Source organism: Pongo abelii, chromosome 11 (genome assembly GCF_028885655.2).
Source record: "Pongo abelii isolate AG06213 chromosome 11, NHGRI_mPonAbe1-v2.0_pri, whole genome shotgun sequence".
Lineage (NCBI taxonomy): Eukaryota > Metazoa > Chordata > Mammalia > Primates > Hominidae > Pongo > Pongo abelii.
The window spans coordinates 62,499,658-62,524,293 of record NC_071996.2 but is presented as its reverse complement, the minus strand read 5'-3'; the positions used below and the strand labels follow the sequence as shown (position 1 = coordinate 62,524,293).

The window sequence follows — 24,636 nt, the reverse complement described above, 5'->3', positions numbered from 1 at the left end:
CACCACGCCCAGCTAATTTTTGTATTCTTAGTAGAGACCTCAAGTGATTCACCTGCTTTGGCCTCCCAAAGTGCTGGGATTACAGGTGTGAGCCACCATGCCCCACCATTAAGGGCTTATTTTAAATGCAATTATAATGTTTTCTTTGGAACTGATGGAACTCCCTTCTTTTCATTAGCTAGGCAAATTCCCATGATTCCAGAACAAATATATACAGTTTCAAAGAACAGATATTTAGGCAAATAATTTCTCTCTATCTCCAGCATCTTACCCAGTGTCTGTGAAGTAGCTGGCATCCAATGAAAGCTAGTTGAATGAATGAATGTTCCATATGCAGTCATAAAGGTAATACCCTAAACTTCGGTTTAAAAGTTGATCAATGAAACATTCTCCTCCCGCTCCTTAGAAGAGTACACATTATCTTATGGGGCCAAAGAGTGGATCTGAAATGATCTCCTCCTAAAGGAACTCAGAAGTAGAAAGTAGAACCACTGTTTTCCATGGATTTTATTTAAAAAAAAAAAAGGATAGAAATTAGCTTATAAGTTTCTTCTGATAACTCAATCCTTTTTCTCCTCCTAAACTTATAATTATGAAGGGACGTATAATAACATTTTCCTGCAAAGAGATTTAGTAATTCTGGCAGTACTTCATTAATCACTTAATCAGTGTTCAAGCAGAACTGATGTCCTTGACATGTATAATCAATCTTGATTCCTCCCACATCTGATTTTCATCTTTTAAAAAATCCAACAACTATACACACTAAGGATTGGTGGCTTATTTTCACATTATAGTTTTGTTAGAGACTTTATGTGCATATAATAACAATCAGAATATTGATACCTATATTAAGTCTCCTCACAGTCTATTTGAAAGTAATTCTTTTCTCTTCAGTGAATTTATGGAGATTAACAGTGCTAGGATCATATTCTATTACAACTTAATGGAAAAATGGGCTCAAGTCATTTTTTAACTTCGTATATTTGGAGGCAGCATGTTGATTATTATGGGTGAACCAGAGCTACTTGCCTATGGCACATTCTGAAGAACTTTTCTAAAGCTATTTCCTAAAGGCAGCTGGTGTGGAAATATGAGTAGCACCCCAAAATTAAGCAGCAATGGATTAGGTGTGTCTAATACTTTCTGCTTTGGAAAGGTATTTTTATAATAATTTTTATTTTTTATAAATATTTATGAATAAATATTTATAAATATTTTTAAAATTAAAAAAATTAAAAAATATGTATTTATAAAATATTTTTATGATTACAGAAGTTCCAATTTCTGCCACTCTTTCTCTCTTAACATTTATTAATTTGGAAGTTTAAAAGCATTATTGGCCAGGCATGGTGGCTCACATCTGTAGTCCCAGCACTTTGGGAGGCCAAGGTGGGAGGATTGCTTGAGCCCAGGAGTTTGAGACCATCCTGAGCAATATATTGAGATCCCGTCTCTACCAAAAACAAACAAACAAAAAATTAGCCAGGCATGGTGGTACACACCTGTAATCCCAGCTACTCAGGAGGCTGATGTGGGAGGATCAGTTGAGCCTGGGAGGCCGAGGCCTCAGTGAGCCATGACAGTGCCACTGCACTCCAGCCTGGGTGACAGAGCAAGACCTTGTTTCAAACCCACCACCCCACAGAATATTTATTCACCCCAAATGTTAGGTTTGTAATTTTCATGTCCATTTATTCACAGACCACCCATTCCCCCATCTATACACTGCTTGTCAACACCATGTATTTTTCTCTTTCCTATTAAAAAACCTACAGTGTAGACTTTACAGGTGGGTAATGCAGAAAATCAACAGATGAAGGCTCTTAATTCATCATTGCACACATATTTGAACAAAGGAGGCAAAGATTTTGTTATCTGGTTGTTTGGAGAGTATTTTTCCTCCATAAAAGGTGATAGCGTGGTGTCTCAGGATTGTTTAAAACTAAAATGTCTGCACCCACTGTGTGCTGCAGAAACTGCAGTAAAAATAAGCTTTTGTGCTAACAGTGTAAGAGGAGAAGCCTTTGAGGGATGCTGAGATTAGCACTCTGTAGGTTCAACCAGATCTGCAGCTGAATCTATAGACCAAGAATCAGGAAGTCAGAGGAATAAAATAATAATGATAGCTCCCATTTCCTGAGGCTTTTCATGGTAGTGTGTGGTGTGCTTTTCATGGGTTATTCAATGGAATATCCTTAACATCCCTAAGAGGTCAGTACCATACATATTCCCAGTTCAAGGAGGAAAGATGAGGCTCACTGAGATGGAGCAATCTGCCCAAAGTTACACAGCAGGTCTGTGACAGCTCCACGTGACTCCAGAGCTCTCAACCACTAGCCAGTCATCTACACACCTATCTGAGGTGTATAAACTGAGGCACAGTCAGTACGTTGCAGAGCTTATAATACATTTGAACATATATATTAGGTAGAAGCTGAACTACAAAACCATTATAGTAAAATAATTATCCTTTAATGAAAAATTAATGAACTCTAGGTTAGCTAGAAAGTAATTAGTAGGTTACAGCAGAAATTAAGGTAAACATTCTACCCAGGCATGAAAAGGTGAAAAGAAGAGTTGGACAGAAGGTTAATTATCGGACTCCATATCACATTGACGAGAGGTGGATTTGATTTTGAATCACTATTACTAATAACCATGCAGACAAGGCCCTCATTAGGAAAACAAATTTCCTGATCTAAATGAAATCTCCCTAAAACCATTCATTTTCCCCACCCCACCCCCTCTCTTTTGCTCTGATGTATGGTGATCAAAGCAATTCTCTGACAACTAATTCAGCTCCTCAAATCTATGGCTATAGGTAAGGTCATCAATTATTAAATGAGGTATAGCATTTATTAATACACTGACAATTTTTTGAAACAGTATCTTAAGTGATTTTGGTTACTCTAAATCAGTTCTCCTCAAGCTGATTAACTTTGGAGAAACCAAAAGAACATTTACCAGAATGAAGCATTGTTCCCTTGTGGATCCGTGAGGAGGCCCGTCCTGCACTGTCCCAAACCTCTCCAAAGCCTCTGCCTGTACCTGTTCTGCCCTCCATGACATGACCCGCCCTAAACCCCAGACATTTGAGGGAACCCTATCTTGTCCCTTCAGAGTTTTGAAGAATAGACAGGAAGTAAAATAGAAGAGGGGAACCTAGCTACTGGGAGAAGAAAAGAGCACCTGGGCCTGACCAGACATGAACTGAGGTGACTTAAGCAGCCAAAGGCTGAAGCAGCAGCAGCCAGTGTGTTTCATCAACAGCAAGCACTGACTGAATTTCCACCATGTGCCCAGCACACTCCATGCTTAGACCAAAGAAATGAGACTTGGTTTCCATCTTCAAAAAGCCTGTGAGAAAACAAGTTCATAACTGTTGGGTACTAGGTGCCTTCCAGGCCCGCAACTTGGGTTAAGTCAGGTAGCAGGCTGGCAGCTAACATGTATTCCCCAGCTGGGTCCCACAGCTTTTCCACAAGAAACTCACCCAAATCCCTTCTTCCAGCTCCAGGGAGGAGAGCTTAGGGGCATATCACAAAATGCCTGCTTTCTCCACCTGTCTATGTGGCCTGTGGTTTCTGCCACCGTAATGGTGGTCCGTCACGTCTTGTGTTTCAAGGTGTGGTGCCATAGCTAGTGGCCTGGGCATCTACCTGCTTCTCCCTGCCCCACCCAGCAAGCCGTCTCCTACTAAAAGTCTATCCCCATAGCAAGAGGTCCCCACCTCCACCCTTGTACTCCTGAGAAACATTGTGTTCTGACCAGTATTGAATCCTGTATCAGATCACAAAGCAACATTTCATTGATAGCCTTTCGGTTTTCTATAGGAACTTAATGGTAGAGAGTTTCATTCAGTGACTCTTGATTCAGCAGCTGTGTTCCTAACATTCAGGCACTTGTCTGAGAAAGACAGTGTTGTCATATCCATTGGCACCCAGTGCCCCTCCCCGGGAGCCCTGAATATTATTACCAATCCCTCTCTCTAACCAATTGTGTGACCACACCTTTTCTGTTAGTAACAGACCTGAGTGTATTGACAGGTAACCCTTGTTCCCATATGGCCAATGAGGTCTTAGATCAGAGCTCTCCCATTAGCTTCAGTAAGACCTTTTATGCTTCCCAAGAAACTCCTCTGTTTTATTCAAATAAAGCCCTTCAGGTGGACCCTGCCCAACAACTCCAGATCTGTGGGAAATGGCCGGCAACTGTCGCATATCGCACTTAGATATGCACACTGAGATCCTCATGACGCTAGTTAATTATATATGAAAATTTCATGCCACGTCTTTGATTTTTGTTTCAGATAAAGGAATATTTGTTATCCAAAGTGAGAGTCTCAAGAAATGCATTCAAGCAGGTAAATCGGTACTGACCCTGGAGAACTGCAAGCAAGCGAACAAGCACATGCTGTGGAAATGGGTTTCAAACCATGGCCTCTTTAACATAGGAGGCAGCGGTTGCCTGGGCCTGAATTTCTCCGCCCCAGAGCAGCCGTTAAGCTTATATGAATGTGACTCCACCCTCGTTTCCTTGCGGTGGCGCTGTGACAGGAAGATGATCACAGGCCCGCTGCAGTACTCTGTCCAGGTGGCGCATGACAACACAGTGGTGGCCTCACGGAAGTATTTTCATAAGTGGATTTCTTATGGGTCAGGTGGTGGAGACATTTGTGAATATCTACACAAAGGTAAAAATAATTTAAAGAAGCACTCAGGGAATGGTGTTTTTTTAAAGTTTGCCTATAAGTAAAGATTTGTAAAGCATTATGTGAAGGAAGTACACAAAGCCTGGACCCTCAAGGGACTTCTGCTAAATACATTTTAGTTGCTTCCTTGCTTATGGTAAAAGGGTTATGAGAGTCTCAGAATGGACATACTACATTCTGCTACAGAAGCAGAACTTCTCAGAATTTAAAGGTATTGGGAGGAAAAACATTTAACTGACTCTGGGAATCAATGGAAAGGAGGAGAAAGAATAAGCAGACAGGAGGGAGAGAGAAAAGGAAGGTGGAAGGAAAAGATCTTAGAAGACTTTTGTCATGACAAATATAATAACCTCTCCTCCCCTGCCGCCATTTCTCTTATTGTAAAAACTCATCCCCACCTATGGAGGTATGTGTCCAGGGCACCTCCGATGCCTCCTGATGCTGACTGGCATTCATGTGATAATCATGTTGCAAGTCACTTGAAGATAAATGACAGACTATTGTCAGGGGTTATTTGGTGTGTGCCAAGCATGGTTGATGGGGAAGCATGGTTTAGAGGGGAATTTCATTTTCTATGGTTATTTTTGTCATTTCTAAACAGAAAAAAAAATGAAAGTTACATAGTTAAATTCTAAAATCTCAAACCTGTCCCTCAGGGTTTGTTTGGTAGCTCACTCTATCCATCCATCCATCTATCTATCCATCCATCCATCCATTCATCCCACATTTTTATATAGCACTGCTAACAAATCCACACCACATTCATCAGGCACTGGACTAGGCACCTGGTTTACAAAGGTCCACAGAACAGGCGGAGCCCCTCCCCTCGTGCTGCTCTGTAGAATTATGCTTTCACAAGAGCGTATCCTCCTAAGAATTCTGTATGGTCCTGGGAAGCAGAGCAAGGAACTCCTGAAGAAGAAATGATTAAAAAGAGACAGAGCCAAGGGCCAGGCATTTTCAGGACTCACTAAAATAAAGCAAGTGCTGCAAACCAGCACTCTGAATATCAGTCTACAGTTCTGAAGAGGAACTTGATATTTTGCTTTATGTTAACTTTTTAGCCACATACCCACACTCATGGTGCACGCAGTGGAAGATTCTGGGGAACATATGCTTCGGAGTAGAAGGAGGGGACTGAAAGAAAAGGGCATGTCCTGAAATACCTACGGTTCCTAAATAGCCCTAACTGCTAAGGCTGGTGATTGGTAACATGTCATGAGCTCAGGTCAGCCCCTGCCAATTGTGGGAAAGAGGTGGGGCTCTCTACTGCTGGTCCTTTTGCCCAAGGACATACCATTGTCAGCCCCAGTTGAGTCATGAAAAGTTTTTGTTGATTCCTGATTAAGGCCAAGAATGGCCGAGTATTGCAATACCCTGAAAAGGCAGCCAGCAGGCCACGTCTGCATGGTCAGCTTGCTCTAGACTACTGAGAAGCCACCCAGCCAGCCATCTCACTTCACCCTCTCCCCATGTCAGCTGTTTGCCCCCTTGTACCCTCAGTGGTTCTTTAAAAATGTAAATCTGATCCTGTCACTTTCCCATTCAAAACCCGCAAGAGACTTGCCCCCACCCTCAGGGCAGAGGCCAAAGCCCACAGTATGGCAGGGAGACTGCTCTACGTGCGCTGACACTCCAGTACGTCCCTGGCTCCCCTTCCCAGAGGGCCTCCTTCCTCTTCTTCATTCACCCCTCACCTGTTCTTGTCTCAGGTTCTTTTTACTTGCTGTTCCTTCTGCTGGATCACCTCTTTTCTAAAGACCTGCACTCTCAGGTTACCCAGTTCCTATTCACAGAGGCCTTTCACTGCCCATCCTGTCCAAAGTAGTGCCCTGTGCCCCTCCACCCCATCTCTTCCTCTCTCTCTCTTTCTCTCTCTCTCTCTCCCTGTCCCACACATACACACACACACACACACACGCACACACACACCCCACTCTGTCTTCTCATCCTATTTATTTTTCATCATGGCACTGCTACCTGCAATGATACTGTATGTTTACTTGTATATTTGCTTTCTCTTTCTCTCTCCTTGGTAGAATAGAAGTTCCACATAAAGGAACTTTTGCTGGTTTGTTCACTGTTGTATCCCCAGTACTGAGTACATTAAATGTTCAATAAATATTTATTGAATGAATAAGCTAATAAATGCCTATGAATCTATTGAGCTTTAGATGCTAATGGCTGATGTATTTGGCGACTGGAAGGTATTATGAAGTTAAATCTCCATTAAAGTTTCTTTCTCATCCATCCACAATATGAATGTTACTGTGACAGCTCACCATAGTAAGTAAACAAGTAAACAAGTAGATAAATGTATAAGCAAACCATGTGTCAGCACTTCCTCCGAGCCCAGCACTCGGTCTCACACCTCTGCTGACAGGAGACAGTGAGGACCTGAGGGCTCACTCTGCTGTAGTGAGTTTCTGCCCCAAGAGGGTTTCAGTCCATAAGAAATGCTTTCAATATATAGCAGTTTGCAAAGATAAAGCTGACACCATACTTATCTGACTTTGTACATTTCTTTCTCCTAGATTTGCATACAATCAAAGGCAACGCCCACGGGATGCCGTGTATGTTTCCCTTCCAGTATAACCATCAGTGGCATCATGAATGTACCCGTGAAGGTCGGGAAGATGACTTACTGTGGTGTGCCACGACAAGCCGTTATGAAAGAGATGAAAAGTGGGGCTTTTGCCCTGATCCCAGTAAGAATAAATTTTGTCTTCTCTGTATGTCATGAATGAATCAAAGATGATTAGAAAGTTATCTGTATCTAAACAAAAGCACTGGGATTGATATATTGAAGTCTGAATAAGCACCCTGATGCTATTAATACAGACTTTGATTTGGGGTTTGTTTTTGCCTTGAAAAGACAATTCTAATGCATATTCTTTTTGCTGTACATTCAAGAGATGTTAATTAGCCATTCTTCATTAAGCTCAGTGCATAACGATGTTTTAACCAGAATCAAATTATAATACTCTGCGATCTCATTGATCCTGGCTTCTTGGCTGGATACTTCAAAACAAACCTGATTGCATGTGAAGCCCAGTTAGCCTTTCAATCCACTATCTCTTATGAGCTGCTTTAATTTCTCCACATCCAGGCTGCTTGTCTCACCCATTGTCAAGCCCAGGCACCAGCTGGCCCCTTGATGATCTTTCTAAAATCCCAATTGCCCTCGTTATTTCTTGACAGTGGATTCTCGTCTTGACTCCCTTTCCTTACTATTTACCTTCTGGCTATAACCTCATTTTTTTTCTTTTCTTAACTTGATTTTCAAAGTTCAATGGCAGTGACAATGTTCTAACTTTTTTTTTTCAGTTAGTGCCTTATTATTTCATTTTATTTTTATTTAGCTAAAAAGTTTCCAATTGTTCCCAAGTATTAGAGAATGTTTATATATGCCTCCTACTTTCTATATTCAATTTCCTTTCCCTTTGTTTCTGTGAGTCAGAGAGTACAGCTTTTACAGTCTTCATCTCCCATGCCTGCCTCCCCTCCACATATATAAAATGCAACAAATAAATTTGAAGCAAAAGCAAGTTGAAGAGATTAACCCCAAAGAATCTAACTTATAAAGTTTCTGTAGAATTGTTTTCTAATCCAAGAGCTAGTATGGCTTAGCAAATAAGAAAGAGTATAAGCTTTGAAATAATCACACAGGCCAAGATTGGAGTCCTGCTTCCTCCCAACAATGAAATTTTGGGAAGCTCTCTCCATCTCTCTGAGTCTCAGTTTCCTCAGCCATAAAATGTAGATAATAGCAGTACCTATTAGGATTATTGTGCAATTCAATTAGATGAGGCATTCAAGGCATTCAAGGCACTTTTCATAATATCTGGCACATAGTAAGTACTCACAAGGGTTAACCATTGCGGCCAGAAGCAGCAGCAGCAATAGCAGCAGCAGCATCAAACCCAATTTATCTTTTCAGCATACACTTCTGAATCCATGATTTCTCCTCTGTGTTGTAAGTCAACAAGCACTAAGCTACGCATAGTGGTGAATGCCAAGAGTTTTAGGACTTAGGATCCTCCCTTTAAGGAACTTGGCATCTAGAGAGAAGACAGGTTTGCTGTATGCCAGAAAATGCAGGCTGTATTTGAGACAATGCCCTAGAATCACCTGGGAGGTAGTTTAAATGCATATCCTGGCCCATCTTCCAGAGATGCAGTGGGTGCAGTATGTAAAACTCAACCATCTGCATTTTTGAAAAGTGCCCCAGGTGATCCTGGTGCAGATAATTCATCATCAAGCAATAATATGGAGATAATTCTATGCAATATACATCTATATACAGGGATAATATCAATACGTTTAACAGCCAATATGGTATGGGCTATTGGTCAATCGCAGTGGAGACCTTAGTGTGGGGGTTGGGAATTCCAGAGGCTCTCTGCTGATATTAACCCCTTAGCTGCTACAATGTGGGGGTGGGGTGCAGGGAAGCCTGGGTAGTGGGGGTAATAGAGAAGCTCAGAACAGTGGCTATTCACCAACCAGCATGAAAGCATTTTATTATTTTATAACTGTCAGATCACCAGCCTTCTCTATTTAAATCTGAATGTATGCATGTAGGTGTGTATGCATGTAATCTCTACACTCCTTGGATTCCTGAAACAGATGTCATATTATTTTTATTATTGTCATATTATTTGCACCATCTCTTCTCTTTCCTTTTCCATCCCCAATAGAGGTCATTATTAAAACCAAATAAATGAACCAATACTAATAAAGTTAACACATACTTCACATGGCTCTAATACTAGGGACTTAAAAAAAAAAAAAACTACAATATTCTCCTTAAGGTTCTGAAAAGAACCCTGCCACCATCCTCTGTCGCTTATAGCCAATGACAGTTTCCCAGTGGAAGCCTGGGTTCAGTGGTGCTCCAAGCTTTTTATTCTCCAGACCATCTATTTGTTCAGCCTTCTACAGCTCAGAAGCTTCCTCTGCTTGACAGCCTGCCAGATTCCAGCCCTCCTGACCTTTACCACAACCAGCAGAGAGCATGTTTATTTGTTCAGTGCCAGTTTTCTTCCTTTCTCGTTACTTTTGGCTCCCGGTAGCCAATATAACTCAAAATGACGTGTCAGAGATTGAAACCTGAGCAAGCTGATAGCTCTTTCCACGGGGTCAACAAGTGGATAGGACAGAGAAGAATGAGTAGAATAAAGTAAAGGTCTGTACTGCTGTATCTCATCCTTCTTATGTGGGAAATTTTAAAAAATATCTCAATGTAAAATGATGCTACATTTTTTTTAAAAAAAAAAGTTGATTGTAAATGAGCAAAATTTAAATGCAGTATTCATAAACACATACACAAATATGCCAGTGGTCAACGATGTAATAAAACATATTCAGCAATAAGGATGACACACAGGAATCTCTCTGGGTTTGTTTAGAGGCAATTATGGGCCATTCTGGTCTCTCTTGGTTGTGTGCCTTACAGAGCTGCAGAATCACACTTAGTTAATTTGATATTTTTGCGATACCAACCTGTGAAATGATATGATTGCCCTCGAACCTTATTCTTATATAATTCTGATCAGTTGCTCGAGTGATATAGTAAAGCAGATTTAGGCTGGGCACAGTGGCTCACACCTATAATCCCAGCACTTTGGGAGGCTGAAGCGGGCAGATCACTTGAGGTCAGGAGTTTCAGATCAGCATAGCCAACATGGTGAAATCCCATCTCTACTAAAAATACAAAATTAGCTGGGTGTGGTGGTGGGCACCTGTAATCCCAGCTACTTAGGAGGCTAAGGCAGAAGAATCGCTTGAACCCAGGAGGTGGAGGTTGCAGTGAGCCAAGATCGCGCCACTGCACTACAGCCTGGTGACAGAGCAAGACTCTGTCGCCGCCCGCCTGCCCCCGCTCCCGCCCTCCACAAAAAGACAAACAAGCAGGCTGATACAACAAAGGTATGGCTGCTCTCTCCTGAGCCCTCAACATGGATCAGCAATGCTATATGTTTCTGTCATGCAGCTCTCACACCCCACAATGACCCTGCCAACGTCTCTATTCTCCTCTAACTTCTAACCCTAACTTCCAATCTCCTTTCTGATTCTCATTAGGTGACCTCAGTTCCTACCTCATAATGGCAAAAAGATCCATCAGACAGGCAGTTTGGCAACTTCCTGCTCTCTCACCTTTAAGCCTACCTGCGTCTGTGCCCATCTTTATTTCCTCCCTTCTATGCACGAGGATGATGTTCCTCCTCCTGTGTGGGCCAAGTCTCCCCACCTGGGCTCTAGAGTGCCCCATCCAACCTTCTCCAACCTGTATCTCAGTTGTTCTCAATGTGTGGTCCCCGTTCCAGCAGCGTTGGAATTCCCTGGGAGCTTGCTGGAAACACAAAGTAGCAGTCACACCCTAGACCATCATATCAGAAATTCTAGAAGTGTAGCCCAGTAATCTGTGTTTTAACAAACTTCTAGGTGATTCCAGGGCACACCTCTGGGTGCTTCTTTGCTGGGCCCTTTTCCTTAGCAGTTAGACCTGTGCGAGTCTTAAAATAACATCTTAAAAATACTGCAATTCTTTCATCCCTATTTCTGCCTCCTGAAAACACCTCTCTCTCTTGTCCTCTACATAAAGAGAATTCGCAAAAGAATTGTCTATACCTTCTTCAGGGCACTGTCTCCTCTTGACTTCTACAACAATGCATGCTTGACCTTGACCTCCATTTTCACAGACCATTCATCCATTTATTCATTTAACAAACATGTATTGAACACCTACTATGTGCCAGGGACTTCTCTGGCTCCTGGGGTTATAACCGTGAATGTGAAATGTGAAAGTCATAGTGCCTGCCCTGATGAAATTCACATTCAAGTATAATATGCAAATTAATACATAATTACAGTTTGTCATCAGTTCTACCTTAAGAAAATACAGTATTACAAGTGAGAAACCAAAGTTAAAATTGGGAGTCATGGAAGGTTTTCCTGAGGAAGTTGTATTTGAACTCTAGCCCAAGAGATGAGTAGAAGTTGTCAAAATGGAAAGTGGGGAAATGAGATATTCACACGGAGATGCATGACACAGACATGTGCAAAGGAAGGGGAGAGGGAGTGGTCAGCATGGGATGCAGGCAATAAAGAGGGTATATGGTTTAAATAGAACTAAAAAATAATAATAAAACCAAGTAAAAGACAGCATGCTTTTGAGTCACCAGGCACATGCTCTAACAATTCCAAACAATGTCAGTGATAAAATATGCCCACCTGTCCAGGCTGACTGCTCCTCCACCCGCAGCCCTCAGCATGTCACTGGCCAAATATCTGAAGGTTTTGAGGGGGGAAAGAGGTTATTGCCATCTAAGAAAGACAATGTGGCAAGAGTACAGTGATTGAAGGAGAGAGAAACAAGACACTCTGAAAGGGCAGACAGAGTCCATGAGTGTCATAAAGGTAAGGACTTACCTAATTCTAAGTGCAAAAGAAAGCTATCAAAGGGTTTTAAGCAGGGGAGTGATGATTTAAAAAATATATATTTAAGGATTACTCTGGCTCCATTATACTGAATGGCTTGGAAGGGAGCGATAGGCAAATCCTGGAGACCAGGTAGAAGGCTAAAGTAATAGTCTGGGCCAGGAGTAGTGGTGGCTTCAGTTGGGTGGCAGCAAGGGGATTGGAAAAATGTGGATGTATTGAAGTTCTAACTTGTAGATAAACTGAACAGGACCTAGTTGTCAGGAGCTTAGCTGGGCTGGAGACAGCAGAGCTGTCAGGTGTTGGAGTAGCTGATTGAAGCAACAAGCCAAAAATGAAGGTGTTAAGCTGTTGATCACTCACTACAATGGTATAACAAAGAGACTAAAAGAAGAATTCGCCACCTCCCCCTGTTCCATTTTTCCCCAGGGAACAGCACAGCCATCGAGGGTCAGTGGATCAGCACAGATGTGGAGTTCAGCTCAGCTCACCGTTGAGAGAACCCTAAACAACAACAAAGGCTTTTCAGTTGTATAGATTCTGGGTTGGGGTAAGGTGAGGGGAAGAGAAGAGCTAGGAGTTGAAAAGTACGGAGCACTGAGTCAGAGTGGGGAAAAAATGTCTTCAAGATTCCCCTCCTTCCCACTCCATCCCAGCCTCAGCAGAGGCACCTGAAGAGGACCTTGGCCCAAGGCCTCACATAGAAAGAGACCTAGGAATGGAAAGCACCTGCACCAGAAATGCAAATAACACAGAGCATGATGGGCTTGAGGGGCCTGAACCCTTAACTATGACTCTCTTTAGAAACTGCAGTGTGCCAGCTCAGCACCAAGTCTGGGGTAGGGGCAGCTTTCCCACATGAGGCCTACCAGGTAAAGCCTTTGTAACTGCCTGTGGTCAGGCCTCAAGAATCACATATAGGTTTTTAACCAGGAGTAGGACTTCTCACTCCTAAGAATTTGGAGGCTAGGAGAAAAAGTGAGACATTAATTCAGACTCCATGTTTCTAACATGCATAGCTAAGTTTATGGAGATATACATTTGGAAAAGAAATACTATTCAGGTTTGCACATGTTACATGTGAGTCAGTGATGTAGAGATGTGGACTAGGTAGGTAGATGTAATGGTCTCTATGTATTTGGAAGTTATAGGAAATGGACCCATGAGAACAGGTTAGATAGCCATGTGTAGAAAGAATGTATAGAATAGAAAGGAAGGGGGCTCAGGGCCAAGTCTTAAGGCCGCCAACATTTATTTGAGTAGAGAAGAATAAATCAGCAAGGGAGACTGAAAGGGGGCAGCCCGGGAGGTATAAGGGTAGCCAGGCATGGGAAGTCAAGAAAAGAGAGTAAATCAGCACAGAGAGGGAACTCAGCCTGCCAAGTGCTGATGAAGGGCCTTGTTTGATAAAGTCTCAAACTAACAGTTGCTGAATTTGGCAACACAGGGGTCATTGATGGCCTTAAACAAGGTATACATTAATGGCTAGATTCAGTGCATGACACTAAGTGGGAAATTAGAAGAGGATGAAACACTTCCCAAGTCGTTCTACATATGCACTTCAGTTCATTAAAAAAGAGGTGTAGTTTAGGAGGGAAAAATCATCTATTTATAACACCATGAAAAAGATTTTGGTACTCTCTCATCACATAATAGGAGACTCAACGTTATATATGACACAATTGCTTCCCTGGAGCTCATAATTTAGCAATAGAAGAGATGATATAAACACAATCAAAGATGTAAAGAATATAACAATAGTATTTTAGCCCTTAGATTAGAATTTTTCAAGAATAATAAACATACCTGAGACATCAGCCTTTGATTTTCAGAGTTCTCAAGCTGGGGTGACCCTTCAGAGTTGCTCCTTGTTGGGATACAGGGGCTAAGTATACCACTACATTGACCAGTCATGGTGTCAGCTGCCCTTGGGAAGGGAGAGTGACATTGGGCAAAGAGACTCTTCTGCCAAAGCAATCATTAGAGAGCAGCACATCACAGTGTCTATGACAACATTTTCATTCCATTTGTTACAACCTACAAATGAGATTCCTGGAGGGACATGCAGCCATGCAGCCTATCCTAGAGAAGCAGAGAAAGGACTTGTGTCTGCCTGTACAGAAGTACAAATTCTTATACAGGCTGAGTATCGCTTATCCAAAATTCTTGGGCCCAAAAGTGTGTTGGATTTCTGATTTTAGGATATTTGCATATACATAATAAGATTTCCTGGGCACAGGACCCAAGTGTAAACACAGAATTCATTTATGTTTCCTATATACATTATACCCATAGCCTGAAGGTAATTTTATACAATATTTAAAATAATTCTGTGCATGAAACAAAGTAGTGACCAAAACCCATCACAGGAGGTCAGGTGTAGAATTTTCTACTTGTGGCGTCATGTCAGCACTAAAAAAATTTTCACCATGTTGCCCAGGCTGGTCTTGAACTCCTGGGCTCAAGCAATCCACCTGCCTCAGCTTCCCAAAGGGCTGGGATTACAGGCATGAGACACCACACCCGGCCTCTTTCTTTCTCTTTTTGTAGTGATAGGGTCTTGCTTTGTTGACCAGGCTGGTCTCGAACTCCTGACTTCAAGTGATCCTCCCGCTTCAGCCTCCCAAAGTGCTAGAATTACAGGCATGAGCCACTGTGACTGTCCTAAATGATTCTTATGCATGCCAAAACTATGAACACACCCCCGCTCCCCCATCATGGTCTCAGCTGTCATGGTGGATGAGTATGGCTGAACTAGGGTCTCATAACACGTAGTAGTATAGTGTCCTTCTCAGGGAAGGCCTAGGATTTTAACTGAAAACAACCTTTAAGGATTCCATCTCAATGGGGAAATTTCAGCCACCTGGGCAAAATGGTTACTGAAAATTTCCCTTCTCTTTTTCCTTTCTTTCTTTTCCTTCCCTTCAGTGTTACTTGGTGATAGCCTTGTCTTCTGCCTTCCTTTAATCTTGGATCCTTCTATAAACACATGTATCAGTCAGGAAACTCTATAGACAACCTTAGATTTATATGTGATTTAAAACCTCTGGAATGTGTGTTGCAACCAGACATGAAAATAAACTTTCCACATTTCCCAAGGGGACCATCTAACTAAGTGTTGTGAGGGAGGAAAAAAAGCAAACAAAAAAGATTTTACTGTCAAATAAGTTTGAAGTACACTAAATTAACAGTAAGCATGTTTCTTTACTACAAAACTTCTCAAAGCCTTGAATATGCTAATGTTCATTGTGAATTTCCCAGAGAACGCTATGTATGCATTGTGTCCAGATTTTCTTGGGGAGCCTCTTAAAGTTGTCTTACTTTGGGAATCACACTTTGGGAAAGGCCGTCCTAGACTTCAGCTGGTTGCCTGTCAGTCATTTTCAGTCATGCTGCAGTATGGCTCACATTCTCTGTATTCTGACATTCTCTGTCTGAGTTTGGTTTCTGGTCGTTATTGTGGCTACTTAGTTCACCTTGGAGTTTGATTTTAAGTGTTAGCAAAAGCACCCAAACTCAGTCTTAATTTTCTGTTATTTCAAAAAAAACTTCAGACTTCAGCTCCACATTTCATACTTTATTAAATTTCCTTTTGAGCACACTATGCAATCTTCAGCCAGTGTCTTACAAGTGGATCTTGCTTCTATTCCTCTTGGCTGAAAGAACTTTCTTAAACTATATGTCAGTGTTCCAGTGCTTGATGTTTATTTGAAAACTTGTGTTTACTATTGACTCATATTCCTACTGTATCGTTTTATTTTAGCATTTTGTATTTAGGGAGAAATGCCTTTGAAATAACATTTGTATCTACTAAAATGAACATTTAAAGTCACAAGTTTTCAATATAAAGTTCTAAATGACAAAAGAACTTAGATCTTATTTTCACAAATACTTCGCTTCTATTTCCTTCTCTTAAAACTGGTTCCTATTATTACTCTGGAAAGGATCATAGCTTCTTCATTGGTGATTTCTTATATTTCTTTAGGTAAATCATGAAAGAGTTTAACCATATCTTAGCAATGGGATAACAATGCAGATTTTATCATAAAGACCAAATCAAGAATAGATAAGGCACTGAAGTTTTAGAGATTGCAAGATGGAATAATTCCATTCAGACTTATCTTAGAAATATGTTGCTGTATAGGTAAAATAAGACTTGGTTGTTTTTAATGGCCATTGTTTCCAGCCTCTGCAGAAGTAGGTTGTGATACTCTTTGGGAGAAGGACCTCAATTCACACATTTGCTACCAGTTCAACCTGCTTTCATCTCTGTCTTGGAGTGAGGCACATTCTTCGTGCCAGATGCAAGGAGGTGCGCTGTTAAGTATTACAGATGAAACTGAAGAAAATTTCATAAGGGGTAAGTAGGTGGATGAGGCACATTGATATTGACACGATAAAAGACGGTTGTTAACTGTTTTCACATATACAAAAATATATTCTGACAAAAAGTTTTTAAAAAATATTTTTCTTTCCTTAATATGGCCCAAAAGTCTCACCCAAAATTTTTCCATGAACCTTGAGTGATTCCATTTGGCGTCCAGTGATGTCTTTCTTATTTTCTCCTCCTTGGAGGAGAGAATTTGAGGCCACAGCAAGGGACCCAGGAGAGTTGCAGTTCTAACAAGTGGATCAGGAAGATTTCTAAATTTAAGGGCTATTTCTTGCTCTTCTGGAGATCTTAGCCATTCCATTTCCATTAATAAATCATTAAGCATTTTATTAATTAAACAAAATCTTACATATCATTCACCATGTGCAGGTACATCATAGGCCTTCTGGTGGGTCCCAAAAACAAAACCTTAAAATTTAGTGGGAAAAGCAAAAGCACATATATGTTAACTAACAGTGTAGACAATAATATGTTAAAAGAATTGTGCCGATAAACTAAGACTTATGTTTCACTCATTGCCTAAACTCTGCTCTTACTTCTTCTTTATAGATTAAATGTATTCGTATGTGTGTACATACACCTCTTTAAAAACTTGTGGAAACATTAGAAAATATCACAAAATTAGTCACTTTCATTAACAGTTTTTGATACCAATTTTTTTCAAATTTTATTGCATATGTAGTCCGTGTTTATTTTAGAATAATTTGTAAAATTCAAGTATATAGAAAGAAAAACCAATAAAAAAGTTCCCATAGTTCTGTAATCCAGAGACGACTGTGTTTCTCTGCAAAAACATATAAATGCATGTGTACATACACAGTATATATAAAAAATGGTATTACATAAAAACGTGATGGCAGCCAGGTGCAGTGGCTCACGCCAGTAATCCCAGCACTTTGGGAGGGCAAGGCAGGTGGATCAATTGAAGCCAAGAGTTCCAGACCAGCCTGGCCAACATGGTGAAACCCTGTCTCTACTAAAAACACAAAAATTTGCTGGACGTGGTGGCATGCACCCGTAGTCCCAGCTACTAAGGAGACTGAGGCAGGAGAATCACTTGAACCTGGGAGGTGGAGGATGCAGTGAGCCAAGATCATGCCATTGCACTCCAGCCTGGGTGGCAGAACGAGACTTCATATCAAAATACATAAATACATAAATAAAAAATAAAAATAAATAAAAACATGGCAGCTATTGCACAGTGATACAAGCAAGTGATTTAACCACCTGCTCAGGTTAGGAGCAGGGAGCCACCTGCCTGGGTTTGAATCTTGCCTCTACCACTTAAGTAGCAGGGTTACTCAAGCAAGTGATTTAACTGCTCTGTGCCTCAATTTCCCCCTCTACCAAGTGGAAATAATAACAATGCAAATTCCTGGTGTGGATTACATATTTTAATACAGGTGAAATCATAGAAAAGTGCCTGGCACACATAACAAACACTCAGTGTGTGTTACCCATTTAACAACAACTATGTACACAGTTTGGTAATCTGGTTATTTTATTTACCTGCATATAATGAACATTTGCCCATATCTGCAAATATAGATCTACATCATAATTTTTAATGGTTACATAGTAGTATAGGTTAGTGGTAATATATTAGAGATATTGATAAAACTATTTGTTTTGTTATGTATTTATTTGTTGATATTATAAACCATCCCTGCACAACCCTTTGTGCATACATCCCCAATTATTTGTCTATAAGTTTGCAGAAGTGGGTTCACTGGATGGAAAAGTAAGCACACTTTAAAGCTTTTGTAAGTCGTTAATATCTTCCAGAAGGATTGTAAGAAATGAATGAGCAATGTGTGCCCACCCTAAAAGTCAGAAATTATTATTGAATTTGATTTGAGTAAGTCGTAGTGCAGGAAAACATCAATTTTCAAAATCATTTTAAGCCTGAAATGGTTTTTATATAAAAAGTTTACATGCCATTTATGAATTACAATTATCTATCTTAACTGCCAGGATTTCTCATGAGAAGGTCTGGACTTATTCATCAAATTTGAATAACCATTTAAAAAAATAAGACATGTCAGGGACTTTGATTTAACTACCTCAGTTCTATAATTAGTCTTTGGGAATTGTTTGGAAAAACAGAAGTCTGTTCATAAAGACAGAAACCTGTTCAAACCAAGGTATTTTTTAATGATGAAAATAGTCTAATGTTTCTTGCTAATTCTGGTGAACATATACTATGGTACAAGGAATTATCTAAGCTGTCATGAATGCCAAGAAATATCCAAAGGAATTTAAATTCGAGTTTCTTATTACAGTATTGTGGGCCAGCTTAGTCCTAAAGGTAAATAGATGGTTTTTTGTGCCTTCAGACACAGATTATAAATTGCACAATGATTTTTTATCTGCATTATTAAAACAATTGCACAATGGGTATTCAAAAAAAATTCTAAGATAAGAATAATTAACGTTTTAATATTTTAACTAGATTTTAACATATCACTTGGCACTTGCCTGGATGTGAAACGTGAAAATTTCTCCCTGCCCTGTCAATCCATTTCTTATAATCATAAGACCTGCTAAACGATTCAATCGAATGGTGCTATTGAAAGGAATAATCAAATGGACATTAGAAAGAGATTCCATATGAATGCCACAGAAACTTGGAAGGGTGAAACCCGTGTATAGTACGCTGTTTCTGTTTATTGATTTCTAGGAGTCTCAAAATTATAAAGCATCTTTTTCTCTTTTCTTAAATGGGTTAGGTTCTTTGAGTTTTTCACAATTGTATTGAAATATCTAGTCAGTGAGGATGCTGCAGCCTTGTTATATGACTACAGTGACCTTCACAACCTGGGTAATCATACAATCTATCATCCAAACTGAGATTCTTTTGATAGTAAAAGGGACTGTGACTAATAATTATTCTGGAAATACCAGCATGAACCATGAGTTTTCCAGGAAAATGGGGGCATATGGTCACCCTGTTTATAACCCTTAACCGTCAGGGTCTTAATCTCAGGCAGGACCCCTGCGTCTGACTAAAAATAAATTGGGCACTGAATCAGGTGAATTGTAAGCGAACAGTGCTCTCCTTTATAGATTAAACAAGTAAATGGCAACATTTCAAAGCATCACAAAATTGCCACTTTCATTATGTTTCTGACACTGGGTTTTGGTTTTTTTCCCCCCAAAATTTTACTGCATAAGTAGTACCTATTTGTTCTGGAATAATGTTTAAAATTTAGGTGCACAAAAAGAAAAACTGAAGAAAAATTCCCATAATTCTATAATTTTGATAACTATGTTTTTCTGCATGTCAATGCATGTTTTTATTCATAGTATCTATAACAAAAATGCTATCACATTAAACTGCAAGTTGTAGTGGACTGGTTAAGAGGAGGGTCCACAGAGCCAGCCTGCCATTAGACTTCTCCCACCTCAAGCTGTGGAAGCAGCCTCCAGTTTGCACTGCACACAGCCTTAGGTCCCAACCTGCTAGGGATCCCCTGAGACACTCTGGTCCCTCCTGTTGAGCGGACAACTCCTGGTGGCTGTCACACTGTACACCCCTCCCTGATCTACTTCAGCACACCTTTTTACCTTTGAAGATGTGCCTCTGTTCACTTTCTGGGAGTGACCCTGCACACCTCTTCCTCCACTCTATTAAAGCTTTAAGTTCCTGAGCTCACTCAAGTAAGATGGCCTCAAGTATGCAACCATGCACCCTTGTCTAGATAGACAACCCTGAAAGGCAACCTTTCTGGGTACTTGCATGAAGCATTCATGGTTGAAAAACGGCTGTCAGTGAGCCTGCTCTGTTTCTCAGGATGGTGGGAGCCTGCTTTATCACTCAGAAGCACCACGTGCATTTTGTGCACCTTTCCCGTCATTGACTGGGATTAGTTTCTGACTCCATGATCCAGGAATAGGAGAACAAGAAAGATGTGTAACACTGGATTTTTTTTTTTTTTTTTTTTTGAAGCTCCGTAATTTTCATTTCAGAGCACATGAGCAGTAAAACAGTGGAGGTGTGGATGGGCCTCAATCAGCTGGATGAACACGCTGGCTGGCAGTGGTCTGATGGAACGCCGCTCAACTATCTGAATTGGAGCCCAGGTACCCGCAGTGTTTTCTTTGCCTTCGTCACGTGGCATCATCCTGCAGCCTTACACAGCAGCATTTCCCATGCACATAGGACATGCTTTTTTGAGAGTAGTTTATAAACATTTTTTAGCCTGACTGAATTCCTTTAAGACAAGCTTTTCCAAACAAGAAAATAGGGACCAGGAAGATAAGCTTTTTACCCAAAGTTGCAAGAGGATTTGGGTGCAAGCCAAGATTCCAGTCTGCTGTTTTAAAAATAGCTACAAATTGCAAAATATCTCTCTACTTTAAGATAATAAAAGTGGGTCTTTTGGAATCTTTGGGAAATCATTTAATTAACATACCTGGACTGTAACTGCAAAATCATAGATAACATCTTATAGGATATAACATCTTATAGGATTTACTATATATGACAAATAGAAACGCTGTCCCCCGATGCTGAAACCACATTTCAATATATATTAAACTAACTGCTTTTGCTTCTAATATTAAAGACACTCATTGTATTATTTTCAGAGGTAAATTTTGAGCCATTTGTTGAAGATCACTGTGGAACATTTAGTTCATTTATACCAAGTGCCTGGAGGAGTCGGGATTGTGCGTCCACCTTGCCATATGTATGTAAAAAATATCTAAACCACATTGATCATGAAATAGTTGGTAAGTGTTTTTATTTTAAGTTGTTCTTAGGTGTTGTTTACTTGTCCTCTCAATATGTGTAAATTTCTCTATTTTTTGCTAATAATTCATAATGTAAACTTAGCTAAATCTAGTTTATATTTATATGAAAAAATGTGTAACTAGACAATATCTGTTATGTCAAAGGGACTGTGATTTTAACAAATGCATTTAGGTTTATACTAAAAACTGAAATAAACTGAGCATAGCAAACATTTTCTTCTCTTTTAAAAAATTTGCACTCTTAGTCATTCTGTATTAGAGAAATAAGATACGTTTCTTTTTCTGTTCTAGTTTTGAGTTTATTGTTCCCCTAGAAATTAAACATAATTTAGAAAACAATTTTATATAATTATTTACTTCATTGATTTTCTGCCACACTCTGAATCTCTTATTAGTAACACACCCTCCTCCCTGAAATTGCATGCAGAACTTTTAGATGGAGTTAATACTTAAATAATATCTAATCACAGTCTAGTACCAGAAGTCCAATTATTTCTGTTTTTCAGGTCTTTAACCTCTTTTTAGTTTCTCTGAGAATTAATGTCTTAACTCCAAATGTAGAGGTAAAAGTATAACCATTTTTTAAAGAATCATTACAAAAATAATTAGAAAAAAACTCTAGATTTAAAATAATAAGCTGAATTATCATTTTTAAATATTGTCTCTTAGAATTGGGTTTTAACTTTCATTTTCCTTTAAATAGCTACGCCTAGAAGTTTTGTAGAATATGGGGTACAAGCTGGAGAAAGAAGCAGCATCTTGTCATTGTTTTTATGTAGAGATTTTTCCATTATTTCAGGAATTTGCTGAAATTGCTACCACCTGTTATTGTCCTTTTCCCTCCCTCTCTTCCTTCTTTCATATTCCTTTCTCCGTTCCTTCTCTTTTCATTTTTTCTTTCTCTTTCTTATGCCATCTTGCATTCCCTCCTGCCACCCTTCTTTCCTTCTGTTATATTTATCCTTCTGATCTGCTAATCGAGGTCAGAAGACCAGAAATGGGAGTAGTTAAGTTAGCTTGTTTGGATTATTTGCTTTGCTTCAAGTTCAACACATTCTTCTGCGGATTGATTGAAGTCTTGCTTTTGTGGCCCAGGCTGGAGTGCAATGGCGCGATCTTGGCTCACTGCAACCTCCGCCTCCCGGGTTCAAGCAATTCTGCCTCAGCCTCTTGAGTAGCTGGGATTACAGGCGCCTGCCACCATGCCCGGCTAATTTTTGTATTTTTAGTAGAGACGGGGTTTCACCATGTTGGCCAGGCTGGTCTCGAACTCCTGACCTGAGGCGATCCACCCACCTCAGCCTCCCAAAGTGCTGAGATTACAGGCGTGAGCCACCACGCGCAGCCTAAAATTCCAAGTTCAAAAAGGATTTCATGAGTGCTTTTTTAGGCTGAAAACCATTGGGGTCAATGATATATAAAGTTCTAACACTCTTTGGCCATGATTCTAATTGCTGTCAGAGTCCTAGAAACAATTTTAAAAGAATGTTTTGTTTCCCAAATAGCAGTGAAATCATATTTAGTTTAACTAAATTCGTTCTTAATGGAAGCACCTCGTTGTGGTTAATAAAATAAGGTAAAAATGCCATCATCAGATTGGGGACAGTCTCGTGAGAAAGGAAAGCCAAAATAAGCATGTGCATCACCACTGCCCTCCAATGTCCAAAACATCATGGCACTGTGTTCCTGAAAGCCCCATCTGGAGTCCATATCAGCCCAGAGCAACACTGCGGACACTCAAGACTTATTTTCAAAGTGAAACCTATTTGTCATCCCCATTTTAAAGGAAGTCATCAGAGTTTTAGGCTCTTTTCAGCTGGGGATAAATATCTACCTCACCCACATACTATGTATAAAATCCTTGGAATACCATTTAAATTGTATTCCATAATACTTCTTTTAAATGTAAAAAGGTTTCAAAAATGAACAGCTCTGTTAAATTTTATATCTAGCCCCAACACTCTGCTTTCATTGTATGTCCTTTGTCAAGTCTCTTTACTTCTTTGGTTTTGTTGTTGTTGTTTGTTTTACTTTTTTACGATTTTTTAAAATAAAATTGACTGTGTATGTTCAAAGTATACAACATGATGTCATAGGATACATATATAGATAGTAAAATGATTATCTTAGTGAAACAAATTAACACATCCATCATCTCACTTAGTTACCCATTTCCCCCACTGTGACAAGAGCAATTATAATCTACTCATTTATCAAAAATCCTGAATACACTACATTAACTATAGTCCTCATGCTGTACAGTAGACCTTCAGACTTGTTCATCCTACATATCTGCTACTTGTATCCTTTTTCCTACCTCTGCTGATTTTCTCTCGTTGACTCCTAGTAACCTTTTATCCATTCAGCCATTCTGTGTTTAGATTAGATAATTTAATCCATTTGCATTCAGAGTAATTATTGATAGGTAAAGACTTACTACTGCCATTTTGTTCATTTTTTTCTGCTTGTTTTATAGATTATTTCTTTCTTTCTTCCTCTCTTATTGTTTACCTTTATGATTTGGTGATTTTGTGTGTGTGTGTGGTGCTAAATTTCGATTCCTTTCTCTTTATCAGTTGTGTATCTGCTATAGTTTTTTTTTTTTTTTTTTGCTTTGTGGTTATCATATGGCTTACATAAAACATAGTTATAATGGACTGTTTTACACTGATAACTGCTTAACTTTAGTTGCATACAATCACTCTAGATTTTTACCCTACCCCCAATAGTTAAAATTTTTATGTCGCTATTTACATCTTTTAATATCGTGCATTTCTTAATTTATTGTAGCTATAGTTATGTTTTACCATCTTGGTTATTTATTTATTTACTTATTTATTTATGTTTTAGAGATGGGGTCTTTCTCTGTTGCCCAGGCTGGAATATGGTGGCATGATCATAGCTTGACTTCCTGGGTTCAAGTAATCCTCCCACCTCAGCCTCCCAAAGTGCTGGGATTACAGCCATTAGCCACTGTGCCCAATCTATTTTTGACAAGTTTGACTTTAATCTTCATAGTAGAGATATAAATGATTTACAGACCACCATTACGGTATTTGAACATTCTGAATTTGACTATATATTTACCTCCAAGGAAGAAGGGGTACTCTGGAGGTTTGGCTTCAGGGAACAGGGCACGGCTGTAATTTGGGAACCAGAACCAGTATGGCACAGTGGCAACTCAAGCTCTAGGGGATGAAGCACCAGGCAGTGGTGACTCCGGACCCTGGGATGGTGGGACACAGCAGTATCTCAGACTCTGTGAGGTCAGATTCAGTAGCAGCAAGGACCCAGGAATGGTGGCATATACCTGTGGTTTGTTTCCTGGGGG

The 24,636-nt window shown here is 39.9% G+C and overlaps 1 protein-coding gene across 5 annotated transcripts in view; it reads left to right on the top strand.

Moving 5' to 3' along the window:
• The window catches only part of PLA2R1 (phospholipase A2 receptor 1), a 127,500-nt gene that overhangs the window by 13,132 nt on the left and 89,732 nt on the right, over nt 1–24,636 (top strand). For all 5 annotated transcript variants that reach the window (XM_024242963.3, XM_054548672.2, XM_024242964.3 and 2 more), the window contains 5 exon segments: nt 4,313–4,696; nt 7,249–7,422; nt 16,344–16,517; nt 20,520–20,633; nt 21,141–21,284. In XM_024242963.3, the coding sequence (XP_024098731.3) occupies nt 4,313–4,696; nt 7,249–7,422; nt 16,344–16,517; nt 20,520–20,633; nt 21,141–21,284 (990 nt within the window).